The sequence below is a fragment of the Lepidochelys kempii genome, chromosome 3 (assembly GCF_965140265.1).
Source record: "Lepidochelys kempii isolate rLepKem1 chromosome 3, rLepKem1.hap2, whole genome shotgun sequence".
Lineage (NCBI taxonomy): Eukaryota > Metazoa > Chordata > Testudines > Cheloniidae > Lepidochelys > Lepidochelys kempii.
In genome coordinates this window covers 81,136,895-81,150,384 of record NC_133258.1, presented here as the reverse complement: position 1 = coordinate 81,150,384, position 13,490 = coordinate 81,136,895, and the positions used below count along the sequence as shown (strand labels likewise).

The 13,490-nt window shown below is 38.8% G+C and overlaps 1 protein-coding gene across 3 annotated transcripts in view; it reads right to left on the bottom strand.

Annotated features, from left to right (window-relative positions):
• The window catches only part of PRDM1 (PR/SET domain 1), a 116,843-nt gene that overhangs the window by 10,206 nt on the left and 93,147 nt on the right, over positions 1-13,490 (bottom strand). For all 3 annotated transcript variants that reach the window (XM_073336907.1, XM_073336905.1, XM_073336904.1), the window contains 2 exons: positions 10,833-10,952; positions 5,718-5,967 (listed from right to left, as the gene is read on the bottom strand). In XM_073336907.1, the coding sequence (XP_073193008.1) occupies positions 5,718-5,967; positions 10,833-10,952 (370 nt within the window). The remainder of the gene's footprint in view (positions 1-5,717; positions 5,968-10,832; positions 10,953-13,490) is intronic.

The following is a 13,490-nucleotide window of genomic DNA, read 5'->3' as shown; positions in this document are numbered from 1 at the left end:
TCCTGGAGTGCTCCTATAGCATCTCTATCGTCCAGTGGACCCACTGGTTGTTTAGCAGGCTTCCTGCTTCTGATGTACTCCAAAAAAATTTTTTTGCTGTTACTTTTTGAGTCTTTGGCTAGCTGTTCTTCAAATTCATTTTTGGCCTTCCTAATTATATTTTTACACTTCACTTGCCAAAGTTTATGCTCCTTTTTATTTTCCTCAATGGAATTTAACTTCCACTTTTTAAAGATGCTTTTTTGTCTCTATTTCTTTTACTTTGTTGTTTAGCCACAGTGGCATTTTTTTGGTCCTCTTACTAGGTTTTTTAATTTGAGGTAGACATTTAAATTGAGTCTCTATTAAGGTGTCTTTAAAAAGTTTCCATGCAACTTGCAGAGATTTCACTTTTGTACCTTTTAATTTCTGTTTAACTAACTTACTCTTTTTTGGGTAGTTGCCCTTCTGAAATTAAATGGTATGGTGTTGGGCTGCTTTGGTATGTTTCCTCTCCCTCCCCACCCCGATGTTAAATTTCATTCTGTTATGGACACTATTACCAAGCAGTTCAGCTATATTCACCTCTTGGACCAGCTCCTGTGCACCACTTAGGACTAAATCAAGAATTGCCTCTCCTCTTGTGGGTTCCAGGATTAGCTGCTCCAAGAAGCAGTCATTTAAGATGCCAAGAAACTTTATCTCTGCATCTTGTCCTGAGGTGACGTGTACCCATTCAACATGGGGATAGTTGAAATCATCCATTATTATTGAGTTTTTTATTTTTATAGCCTCTCTAATTTCCCTGAGCATTTCACAGCGACTATAACCATCCTGGTCAGGTGGTTGGTAGTATTCCCCTACAGAAAGGCTCCTATGTCCTACTGGGCAAGCTGGATTGAAACTTGGGTTGAAGTTGATTTGGAGGTTTGTAATTTTTATTCTTGAAAGTACCCATAAATTGAATTATTCCTTACCAAAGTGGGTTTTTTCCTTTAAGCATTGGTGATATAACAACACCTATTGTACACATACACTATCACACATCTGGTCTGAGACAAAATAGTTGATAGGTTTGTGACAAACAGGAACCATAGGATTGCATCATTAAGTTACTGAACTGACAAAAAGATGCTCCTCTTACAGGGGCCTGAGCTAGCTCCCACTGAAGTCAGTGGAAAGACTCCAACCTAATTCAATGGATATTGGATCAGGCTTTAGAAGAGTAAGAGATAGATGCAAAACACTTGTTCCTCAAAAGTTTTAATACAATGTTTAAGAAAGGCTATGTGAAGCCCCTCAGCCCCTTCCAGTTTATGGATTTGGGGGCCTATTTTCACAACGAGCTGAATAGCTGTCAGTTCTTTTTGTTCTCATTTATGCCTCTCCTAGCTGTAGCTTCAGATAGTTAACAAAAACAAAAGATCTGTTTTTTTCTAAAAACTTGAAAAACCGTTGTAGGCGGGTAGAGTCATTTCAAGAGTAAAATGCTACTCAACACTTCGAGTGGTGAAGTTTAATTGTGCCGATTCACATTTTCGATCTAAATTAAGAACCTCCTTTGCTAGTAGAAAGAGAACCTAGAAGTTCTGAAGTAGGCAAAACAAAGAACGTTTCCACTCAAACCGAGAATGGAGACCAACATTTACAAGTATATAATTTGATCATCTGTTTTCTAAATGGGTCCAAGACTGTGTGACTTGATTTTTTAAAAAATGTTTTGCATAAGGAAGGTCTTTGAAAGAGGCCTTAACTTAATTCTCAACATTTTAAAGGGGCACTATAAAGTCAAATTTAGCCCCAAATTTAGGTCTCTTACAAAACCTATATAAAATCTTTCCATGACCTTTTTAAGATTCCAATTTTTTTTTACTATTTCCTGCCAACCCAAACATTGTAGCATTGTCCAACTACATTAAAACCAGAAAGTGAAACTGACCATAAACAAATGGGAAAATAACTAGCCTATTTTAACTGTTTTAAGCAAAGAAGTACAAAATGTAAGAGAGGCAGGATAAAGAATGAAAATTAGATTAGAGTTTTTAAAAAATGTTTTGTTCAAAAGTTAACATAGATAGCACAGGTATTGATTTCTTTTTAACCCAGCCAGTGTCCCTTTAACATTTTTCTCTCTTGAAAAGGCTTTTGTTAGGTCTGCAAATTATATTTCCAAACCTTTCACACAGGTTTATCAAAATAGGGTGTCACCTTCCTGTGTTTGTCTGATGGGATAAACTTGTTAGGACAGCAGGCTGTTGCATCATCTTATGATGCAATGAAAGACACTGTATCACACAGTCATGTCCTGATTCAACATGATTCTATTTGGGAGAAGTCAACAAAAACACAAAAACAAAAAACAGCCTCAACACAACTCTAAAATTGAGGTGCTCCACAGAACATGAGGGACCACAATCAAATTTCCTGAGTCTATGCCAGTTATATTAAAACATGATAGGCTTTAGACTATTAGTGACTGTCAGGATTCATTTGGAATCGTTATTCAGTAAGTGCAGCAGGTTTGAAATAGTGGAAATTATTTTCTCGGTCCACAGAATGTAGAAATCATGTGTCACCACACCTAAAACATGTATTGCACAACATGTAATACAGGAACTATTTGAAGGTGATTTTCTTTGTTGTTATTACTCAAATCTTGATTCAAAACAATGTCAATAGATTAAGAAAAAAGGAAGACAAAAATATGTAAATGGTAAGATTATACTTCCTTCCCCTAAGACAAATCAGGGCCCTGATCCTACAAACACCTTGTATTTCCTTGCAAACACTTATGCGTATGATCAACTTTACTACAATGAGTAGTCCCACTGTGCATAAATGTTTGCAGAACATGGGCCTCAGGCTTGATTCAGGAAAGCACTAAAGCTCATAATTAAGCATGTGCTTAAATGCTGTCCTGAATACATACTCTTTCCTGAATTGGAGCCTAAATGAACTAACTTGAAAGGTTATATTTAAAGTTAAAAATTTGTCCTCATGGAGGCAAGTGAGTGTGTCTATGTGTGTGTTCTATGTAGTGGTTCTGATAACTTCCTTCAATTAAGGGCTTCAGTTAAGCTAGAGGAAATTCTTTGATTATTTTATCGCTGGAAAGTCTAAAAAGTCTAAAATCTACAGCTTGTGCAGGATCTTAACAGTCCAGGACAAGGCCTTTTGGATTTTTTCCTAGCTTGGAGACTGCCACTGAGGTCTCTCTGGAAGGTTGGAGAAATTAGTGCTGGTATAGTATCAGAGGGGTAGCTGTGTTAGTCTGCATCCAAAAAACAACAAGGAGTCTGGTGGCACCTTAAAGACTAACAGATTTATTTGGGTATGGTTCTAGCCCACGAAAGCTTATACCCAAATAAATTTGTTAGTCTTTCAGGTGCCACCGGACTCCTTGTTGTTTTTCCTGGTATAGTAGTTTCTCTAATATTAAATCTGGAGAAATATCAGTGCTGGATCTAGGGGTGCTCCTGCACCCCCTGGTTTGAAGTAGGAATAACAACCCAAATACATGGCTTCTGCCTTCAGCACCCCCACTACAAAAATTGTTCCAGCACCACTGTATGAATTGCAATGCTACATTATACCTTCAATGAACAGACCACAAACGTCTGATGGTCCAATGGGTCAGAAAAGTTGTTGGACACAACCTATTGTGAAGGTTTTATTGCCAGACTGTAGGCCTCATTGCCCAAAACATATTTGTCCCAGGGATATGGGGCGGGGAAGAGGGGAGGGAAGGGGAAGAGTGTAGACAAGATTTGCTTTAACAGGGGAGGGCCAGTACTAACGGTGGAAGGAAGCCCATTTAAAAAACTAAAGGACTTATGCTCATTTCTCTGTATTGCTAAACTGTAGATGTGCAAGGCAAGGACAATCTCTAATTTAAATATAGTTAATAAAAATGATAGAGAGTTTAAGGAATGTCAAAAATCAGAAGTGGAAGAGACCTATCAGTCTCTATGTCCATCCACATGCCAATATAGGATGTTCTCTGTCGTCTATTTTCAAGTACACAAAACTGTTAGGAAACAGTACACTTCCTTACACTGCTAGTGGCTCCAATCCAGGTCTAAAACCTACTTTTACAGAACAGTTTCATAAAGATACAGATGCTGAATGCTTCCAGACACACACAGTGATCTAGACAATAGTCAACACAGTATTTGTCAGTACTTTACAAATATCTTGCTGTATCAGTGGGGAGTACAGGTAACACAAAAAGCCAGCAGAGATGGAAAAAAATGGATGCATAGATAAATTTTGAAATGTGACTAATTATATGTTTGCAAACTACTTGTACACGTGAACCAATGAACCTCTAATGTTGTTGACATGTCACATGGATAGGCCTGCACAGTTTAGGCGTAACAGGAGACCAAATTGCATGGTAACTAATGAAATGACATTTGAGATAAGGTTATAGTCAGCAAATCAATGTTGTTTGAGTAAGGAACCTAGGAACTTCAGATCCTTAGTACCTAAATAAGCATTTCTAGTGTTTCAAAAGAGTAAACATGCTTTGTAATCACTAAGGGGGTGGGAAGCAACTAATGAAAGTACAAAGGAGGAGAAATGTGTATTGGCAATTCCTGAGCAGTCTGTGCTGTATACAAAGATGGGGACTGCATTTTTATCTTGATCCACCCCCAAACTAATACTGATATTTGATAACCCATTCTCCATCACCAGATAGCAGTAAATCCCATTTCATATAAAAATAAATGCATTACAATTTTTGTTTCCAACTCTTACATATATATAGGCATATTATTTATAAGGCTAACAGAAAATTGAATCTAAGGGTCTGATTAAAGCCAATGGCAGTCTTTCTGCTGCTTTCAGTTAACGCTGGATGAGACCCCAGTAGTGTATCAAATCTAGGGATAAAAGTCTAAAGTTGGAGATGGTCAGAAACCATGGCAGAACATACAGCTAAAAAAAGGAATGCATCTTCACACCGTTAGCAATTTTGACACACATGGAAAGAAATTAAAAAAACAACAACATTGTGTTAAACTACACTATAACTGATTCGAGAGAGAATTGAGTTTTGTTGTTATCAGAAATGAAGTTAGACATAAAGGTTTGGAAGACATGCACATGGCCTGGGTCCAGTTCCTTGCATAGTAAGGACAGTCCATTTGGAACCCAAATATACATCCCTATGTAAAAAGAACAGAACAGGAGTACTTGTGTCACCTTAGAGACTAACAAATATATTTGAGCATAAACTTTCGTGAGCTACAGCTCACTTCACCGGACGCATGTAAAAAAGCTTATGCTCAAATAAATTTGTTAGTCTCTAAGGTGCCACAAGTACTCCTGTTCTTTTTGCGGATACAGACTAACATGGCTGCTACTCTGAAACATCCCTTTGTGAACATTTTCAAAGCAGAATTTTTTTAAATAGACCCATGAAACCTGGAATCTCTAAAGTCTCAGCATGCAGCAATGTCAATTATTTTTAAGGGAGGGGAGAGGGAGAGGAATGGTCTGTGTAGGATTTCATCAGATAATTCTCAGATTATAAACCAATAACTTTAAATTTTTAATCATCTGTTTGTATTTAAACAGCACAAGAAACTGTTTTTAAATTCCTTCTTTCTACTCCAAACCACCTACTGTGACACAACAGATGATTCAGCTATATAATTATACAATATATTATTAGATCACATAGGCAGAAGAGACATTACTAGCATTCTTTGTTTATGCTGTAATCCACTTACTGAGATTCATCATCAGCTCTCTGGAGGAAGGATAGTGCAGTCTCTCTGCAAAGTCTGGACAATACCACACAAGTAGTTCTTGGTTGGCAGGGATGGGCTTGATAGTGTAGAAATAGATGTTCATTCCATTCTGACAAGCTGCCAAATTCTGCTCCTGAACAGAATGGGCTGGGTTCACATAGCGCATCCAATTGCTCTTGTCCTCATTAAATCCGTCAATGAAGTGGTGAAGTTCACCCCTGGAATAGATCTAAATGAGGGCAGAATATTATGAATATAAGTGTATAGTGTATACACACACACACACACACACACAGAGTACATACGGCGAATAAGAGATTACTTTAAAAAAAAACAAAAAAAACCACGATCAACCAAATAACCAACAAAATAAATACAGAAATGGGTGTCCCCTTTCCAAATAAGACATTCTCAGCATTAAGAGTAATAAAGCTCATTCTTGATTAGGTACATTCTCCCAGTTACCTTTTCCATTTATGTTTAGTCAACGTTTTGCTCTATTAATGTGCACACATAAAAGCCACAGAACATGAAGAGTTGTCTGAAGTAAGTCTACCTTAGAGGTCTTTTTCTGCTGCTATGATCCAACAAGTGTGGGATACTGTTGACTTCAGGTTTGAGTGTGTGCTTGCATTAATGCTTTGAGTCACCTGTGTATAAGACTGACTAGCTAGGCTACGTCAAACACAGTCTCTTTCTCCGTTTTATTCTATGGCCTCTGTACTTGCAGTTTCCTACCACCTCCGCCCAAAGGTTTAAACTATGCAAACATCCTCCACCCTCAACAGTCCTAAAGTAACACTTGCTCACTCTTGGAATGTAGCTTTTTTCTGGAAAAGCTGGGTGGGGCTAAGGTGAACTTCACCTGCCATAACTGAAGACCTGGCAACGGGCCAGCATTTGACAGTATGAAAGTCATGTTTCCTCTCAATAGGCATGTTTAGGCATATACTTTAAAAAAAAAACAAACCCAACCGTATAAAACTGCTTGGCAACATGCACAAGAAAAAAAACCCAATTCAATGAGTGAAGATGTCATTTGACAAAGTTATAAGAATATGAAAATTAACTGAAAATCTAATGAACTCAACAAATATGTCCTTTAGAATTAAGATAGCTTATTTGTGGAAATAATTAGTTCAGCCACTACTTGATGAAATAAGCCATTTAAGAATGCCTGAGTTTCACAATAAGTTATCGGGTAAAAGTTAGTCTTAGACTGAGCCATTTGGATTTTAGATTGGAATCTCTTTGAGGCAGGAACTCTCTCTTTCTAAAGAACAGACCTAATATGTTTGATCTCATCAGTGAAATACATCTCTCTCTGTCTCTATGCTCATACTACTTTCTTTTTCATTTGAACAGTAACTGCAAGAGTCAACTGAGAAGAAAAAAAAAAAAAAAAAAAGGGAAAAAGACAGCCTGGCCCTTTAATGCAGGCAGTAAACACCAGAATCACTTTCTTTTAAGAGTAACTTCCTGTAAATTGAGAAGGGGGAAATACATGTGGCTTCATCAAAGAAGCTAGTGAGAGATTTTGCGGTGTGTTTGTTATGAGAAAATGGAACAGAGCCGGGTGAATTCTGCTATCAAGAGGAGTTTTCAAGTTTCTTTGTTTACTCCGATTTGCAAACTTCCAGGAACTTGGGGTTCCATTGCTGTGCACTTCTACTAGAGACGGAAGCTGCTTTCTAAAGCTACACTGAAGGTCTTCCAGTTACCCTTCCATAGATAGTACAATTTACTGTACTTCTTTTAAAAAAAGAAAATACCAGTATCATGAGGTCACATACACACCCCCACAAAACCTTATTCTGCCATCTCACCAGATTTCCATATATTATCAAGAAGATTAAAAATGTGCTGACTCATAGTACAGTTACAAGAAATGATGTCACTCTGAGGTTTGCACAGCCCTCATGTCCCCCTTCTCCTATCCGTGTGTGTAATTTGCATGGAACATTTATGTTCACACAGAGCAGATGTTCCTGTTCCTGCCAGCAAAATCAGGATGCCTTTTATAGCATGTGGGAAGTTATCTCCCACAGCTTCCTTTGCATGTGCAAGACTGTTTCAATCCCTGAGGAAGGAATTCATTTGAGTTACGGCAGTGTGTCTGTACTGAATCAAGAGATTATAATAGTAAGTTTAATGACCCTTAGAAGACTCCTATATTATTTCCAAGAAGCTTTACATTAAAACAAAGTAACATCACAAAAATGAGGTCATCTTTCTTACAGCAATATATAACTAAAATCCTAGAAAATAGTTAAAAACCATCTTTGAATATTTGCTGAATTATTCCCCACAGGTAATGTTACACAAAAGTTATTATTCTTTTCTCCTGGTGTTGGACTTAGCCCCACAAAGGCACCTAAGTCTAACACTTAGCTCCTCAAATCACCCAGTCAGCTACCAAGTAAACATTATAGGCACCCAAATTCCTCACATGCCTGACTTTCTGCTGGCAATGTCTCTGCTGGCAACTAAGTTTCTGCTGCTGGGCATGTGCAAAATTGCTGAAAGCCTGATGCTCCTAAGCTGTGTGGCACCCTACCTCATGCCTAAGTCAAAAAACAGGCACTTCCCCATCTGTGGGGCCAGATAGGCGTTTTCAGACCATGCCTACTGGACTGGGCCTGACACAAAAAGCCAGCCAGCAGTGACCAGATGGGGAATTTTTGGGGCTGGCTGGTGTGCGGGTGTCCTAGAAAGCCCAATAGTTTGGTGGTTAGAGTACTTACCCAGGATGTGGGAGACCTGTTTTCAAATTCCCATCCTGCCCAATTTGAGCAGAGACTTGACTCCAGGTCTCCCATATTCCAGGTGCATACCCTGACCACCAGACTGTTGGCTCTTCTGGAGTGAGAAGTGCTCAATCTCCTCTTGGAGCTGTTCCACTTGGTATTAAATATTAGTTCAGAAAGAGAGCAAATTTACTCCATAGGCTGGTGTTCAAGTTCAAGGCCCTGCTCCAAACCAGGCACAGCAGGTATCTGCAAACAGGTGTTCCATGGCCCAGGTGAGTGCTCTAACCACTGGACTATTGGCTATAATGGTATAGGGTGGGTGACTGTCTCTATCTCTATTTTTTTCGTGAGAAAGGGCTTACCTGGCTTAGGTGCCTAACTCCAGAAGAAGCCTGAGCGGAGATAGACACCTAAAATACCTTCCCTCTCCTCAGCATTTCCTATGGGCTAGTTTAGGCAACTCCTCATTCAACTCGCTTGCATCTGTGAAACCCTTGTTTTAGCACCTAACTCTTCCTATGCATTGCGCAAGGAGCCTGGACACCTAACTCAGGGTTGAGAGGATTCCACTGGACAGCAGGGCATCTAAAAGTTAGGTGTGGCAAAGCTGAGTGTTGCAACACCTAAGTCCCTTCTGGGACCTCGACTCTGGTAATTAAGTACAAGATCTTTGTCTCACAAGCGTAAAAACACTCCTGCACCTTGTGTGAACATTTATGTTAATTATTATCCATGTGCCAATGAGTAAAATTGTGTGGGAGAAAGTATAAGAAAACCCAAATGAGGTAATTACTTAACTTAGTTTTTCCTTAGAGGCCCCAAAAAGAGCTACAGAAAAGCTCACTAAGGCTATGTCTACACTTAGGGCGGCATGTAGAATATGCATCCTGCATGCCCCCCAGCACAGGTATAAACAGCAATGTAGTTGACAAGGCACTGCTTAGGCGAGTAAAGACACTCCAGACCATTAGGGTATGTACCGTACATGGTTCCCTACGTGCCCAAGTCATTCCTCCCATGTCTACACTGTCAGAAGCTTTCTCCACTGCCTTCTCGTGGTAGAATTGACACTGTCGCGTGCAGCAGTGTGGAAGCAGCCCGCTTTCTACTGAAGTGTGTAGCTACACATATAATATACACCACGGCCAGTGTAGACAAGGCCTAAAAGTAAAGTTATGCTTTTATGCACGCACAGTGTAGCAGTAGTCTTTCTATATAAAGAATGCAAGCAAGTGCCAGGACAATTAGAGCAAACCTGAGGCTTACTAAAAAGCCATTTGATTAGGCTCCCAGTGGCAAGGCTCAGATACAGAGTACAAATCTCTCTTCCCACTCACCCATATTTGCATCAAATCCTGTGATAGACCGGCTTAGTGATCTGAGGGCAACAAGTTCAGTTCCATGGAAGAAGATGGAGCAAAATGGATGTATACAGAACTGGTAAAGTATTTGTGGAGGAAGTTGGGGGATTAGTTCACTGAGGTTTCTCAATCACCAGGAGAAGGAAGGAAGGAAGGAAGGGCTGAATGAAAGGGATGGCAGAAGATAAATGGAGGGGGGAAGGGAAGGAGACTATCCTTACTCCTCCAGGGAGTGCCTAAGGCACTCCTCCAGTGCCTAAGTTATCAACACAGAGTGCTCAGTTAGCACACACAGACTCCTACTCCATACCATGCTGAACTACCTTATGAGCAGTAAACATCACATTAACATTTCTGCCTGCCATTAGTGGGGTACATGGCCATGATGAGGCAGCCAGTTTGGCAACATTTTCTCAACTGGCCCTAGAAATGTCTGTTCATTTAAAATACACATATTGAAGAGATAAACACTGTTTTACAATAGTTGAATTTGAAACATGCTTAAAAAGTTATTCAGAATTTAATAATTCCAGCATAAAAGATTATATAATTATAGAATACATCCTACTCACTCTCAAGTATGTATTAGCTAGAAATCAAGAATACATGACATTCTTAAGTCTTAAAGAAGGACTTATTACTATTTCCTTGTGTAGAAATGCAAATCAACCTACCCTGGCAGCAAGTAGCAGAGCTATTTCTTTATATGATCAAGCACTGATGTGTTGCAGAAGACAGAGCCAAGAGCTGTTGTGCATCTCCCTCACTCTCCACCCACACTGTCCCCATTTCCAAGAGGGCCAGAAGTTTACTCAGCTTAGTTCACCACTGTTCTCTCAGAATTCTGTTCATATATGGCAGAGTAAAGAAGTTGCCCCCTGCACTCACACAGGTCTGAAACAGGAAGTGACCCAGCTTTTCAGCAGTACTCATTTAGTGATCTGATTACTGCATCAACATGGAGCTGTTTTTTTCCTGCTTACCCGCCAAAAGTATTTTCTGTTTGCGTTCTTGGGAACTGTATCGTTGGTATAGATCTCTCCTACCAGGGGTCCAAAACGTGTTCCTTTAGGGATGTACTCTTTACTTACAACTCCAGTAACCTGCAAGGAGAAGAGCAAATGATCAGCCCATCTTCAACAGAAAACAAAAGTCACTCTTGTTCTTACTAAAAAGCCCAAGCCCAATATATTTTTGATGAGAGGTCAGAAAAGCAGAAATAAACTAACAGCCACATTGACATCTGATATGAAAAACTATGTCAACTTACAGTTTCTTGCTGAAAAATATGGAGGCCAGTAGTGAAAAGAGCTTCAGGTGCATAAATAATGAAAAACTGCCATACAGAAATTTGTTTGTATTTGTAAGCAGAAACAGAAAGACTCACTGAAAGCAATTTTTTTCTCTTAAAACAAGAGGGTCAGGTGTTTCAGAGTTAAGAAAAGATCAGCAAATTAAAGAATTCTAACCTACTGATACTAATACCACTCCCAACCACTTACAGATGTAGCTTTTCTCATCAAAGGTGAATGTCAAAATTCTAGTCTCAGAAACTAAAAATATTCAGTAGTAAGCACTTCAGTGTGCTGAAATTACCACTCTCTTGTAGTTTTCTTGTAAAAGGGGTTCAGTGCAGTCTCTATTTCTAGATAAAAATAAAACCCTTTTATTGCTCTGGTACCTTGTTGAATGGCTGAAAAAACATCCAAAACCTACAACTCTTCCATTACCATACAATAAAAATCAACAAATAATATGAACTGACTTTGGGAAAGTGTGCTCACAGATTACGGTCTTTAAAAGAGACAGAGGTTCCTGTAATATGTGTTACGTGGGTCTGGTCAAGGAAGTGTAGGTTTTTGGTGAAAATGCTCTGCTGTACCAAGTTTAAGATACATATTGTAGCTGTTCAGCTTCCTCCTTGACAGTAATTACACTAAAAAAGTCACTGACCACAAATCAGGAAGCAATTCATCATTATTCAGAAGAACGTGCCTTTGAGTAACCCTTTACAACACATGGCTGAGTTCTTGGTTTTGTCCTTCCCTTTTCTCCACCAGTCCTCTGAATTTTTGTGTATTTAAACAATGTGTTATAAGCAGAATAATTTTGTAAACCAAAAATCAGGACTTTGCAAGACTGCTTAAGAAGCAGGGAGGAGAAATAAAACAGGCTGTTGGTTTGGTAACCTTACTGAACTTTCATAGTAAAGCCAATTAAATACAGTCCTCTCATACACCTTACTAGGTAATACTTCTTATTGTGCCATAGAACTACAGCAGAGCCTTGCTGATTGGCACTAATAATTGGAACCCCATTGCTGATTCCTGAATTCTGCAAATTCACAAATAAACAAACACAGTTAACCAAATAAATTAAGGATCATCACAATTATGTACTTTGTTCAGATGAGTAAGCATTTAGGTTTACTTGAAGCACTTCACAGTGCTCTAGCAAATGTTCTGCATCGTACATGGTATTTTGTAAACGTGACTATGCATTATAACATGAAACCCAACCACCGTTTCTGCTATTAAATCTTTGCTGAAAAATGGGGCTATGATGGTTCTGTTTGGGTGTGTGTGTGTGTGTGTGAATGAGAGCACATTATTGGTTTGTGTATTAGTGAAATGAGAATTAGTAAGGTTCTATTGTACATTGTCTATGGATAAATATTCTGATTTGACTTCTTGACTGGAAATGCAAACAAACAATTAACGCTTAGCAAAGTTTTATGTGAAAAGGGAAACAGAACTGAACAAGAACTACTGAGGAATCAAGCATATAGGCCATTGGGAAGTGGATTGGTGATTATGTGGAAGATGGTAATGCTGTCTTGCAAGTGTTTTGGTGTGTGCGCGTGCGCACACACACACACACAAAGATTTGTGCATCTGGACTGGAGAGTGAAAGAAAAAGGGACTTCCAGAAATTTTCCTACACCTACCACAAGTTGAAACATGTTCAGTGGCCCAGTTTTATTTTTATCCTTCTTGTACATTTCTCGTAGAGAGTTGAAAAAGGCAGATGTTCTTTCTCATCTTCCCCATCTACCTTCATTTACATCCATCTGCCCTTTCTAGAAAAGTTCATAGCAGTTTAACTGTAAAGTATATTTTAGCTCTTTCACAGTTTTAAAATGTCTTGGTCTTAATTAAAATATCTAATGAAATTCTCAGAATGTCTAGAAATCACTACTGCTTGAAGTAGTCAACTTGAAACATTTACTATATTGGCTTCTCTGACACAGCAGATCCTTTTTTTAATATATGTACAGCATTTGATTCTTTCCCAATATATAAAACATTAATATGGTTTATCATCCAATAATTAATGGAAGATATTTTGGCATAATATTTTTTAGAAGTGTGCGTGCACACATGCGTGTCTAAACACCCTTTTTTGTTTTGTTAACTATCTACTTTTTGCCACCTGTCGTTTCTGATCAGAGTGTATAGTATAAATTATGTCTCTAAAAGCTCAACTGTTATGAACAAGTAGCATTAAACTCAAAATCACAAGCCAGCAGAGGAACATTGATGACACCAAGACAACTCTGGGTTCTAGATCTCATGCCAGACAGGAGGCTGGTCCTGTGCCATAATCAAGATCAAAGAGACTCTTGCCATGCCATAGTGTAG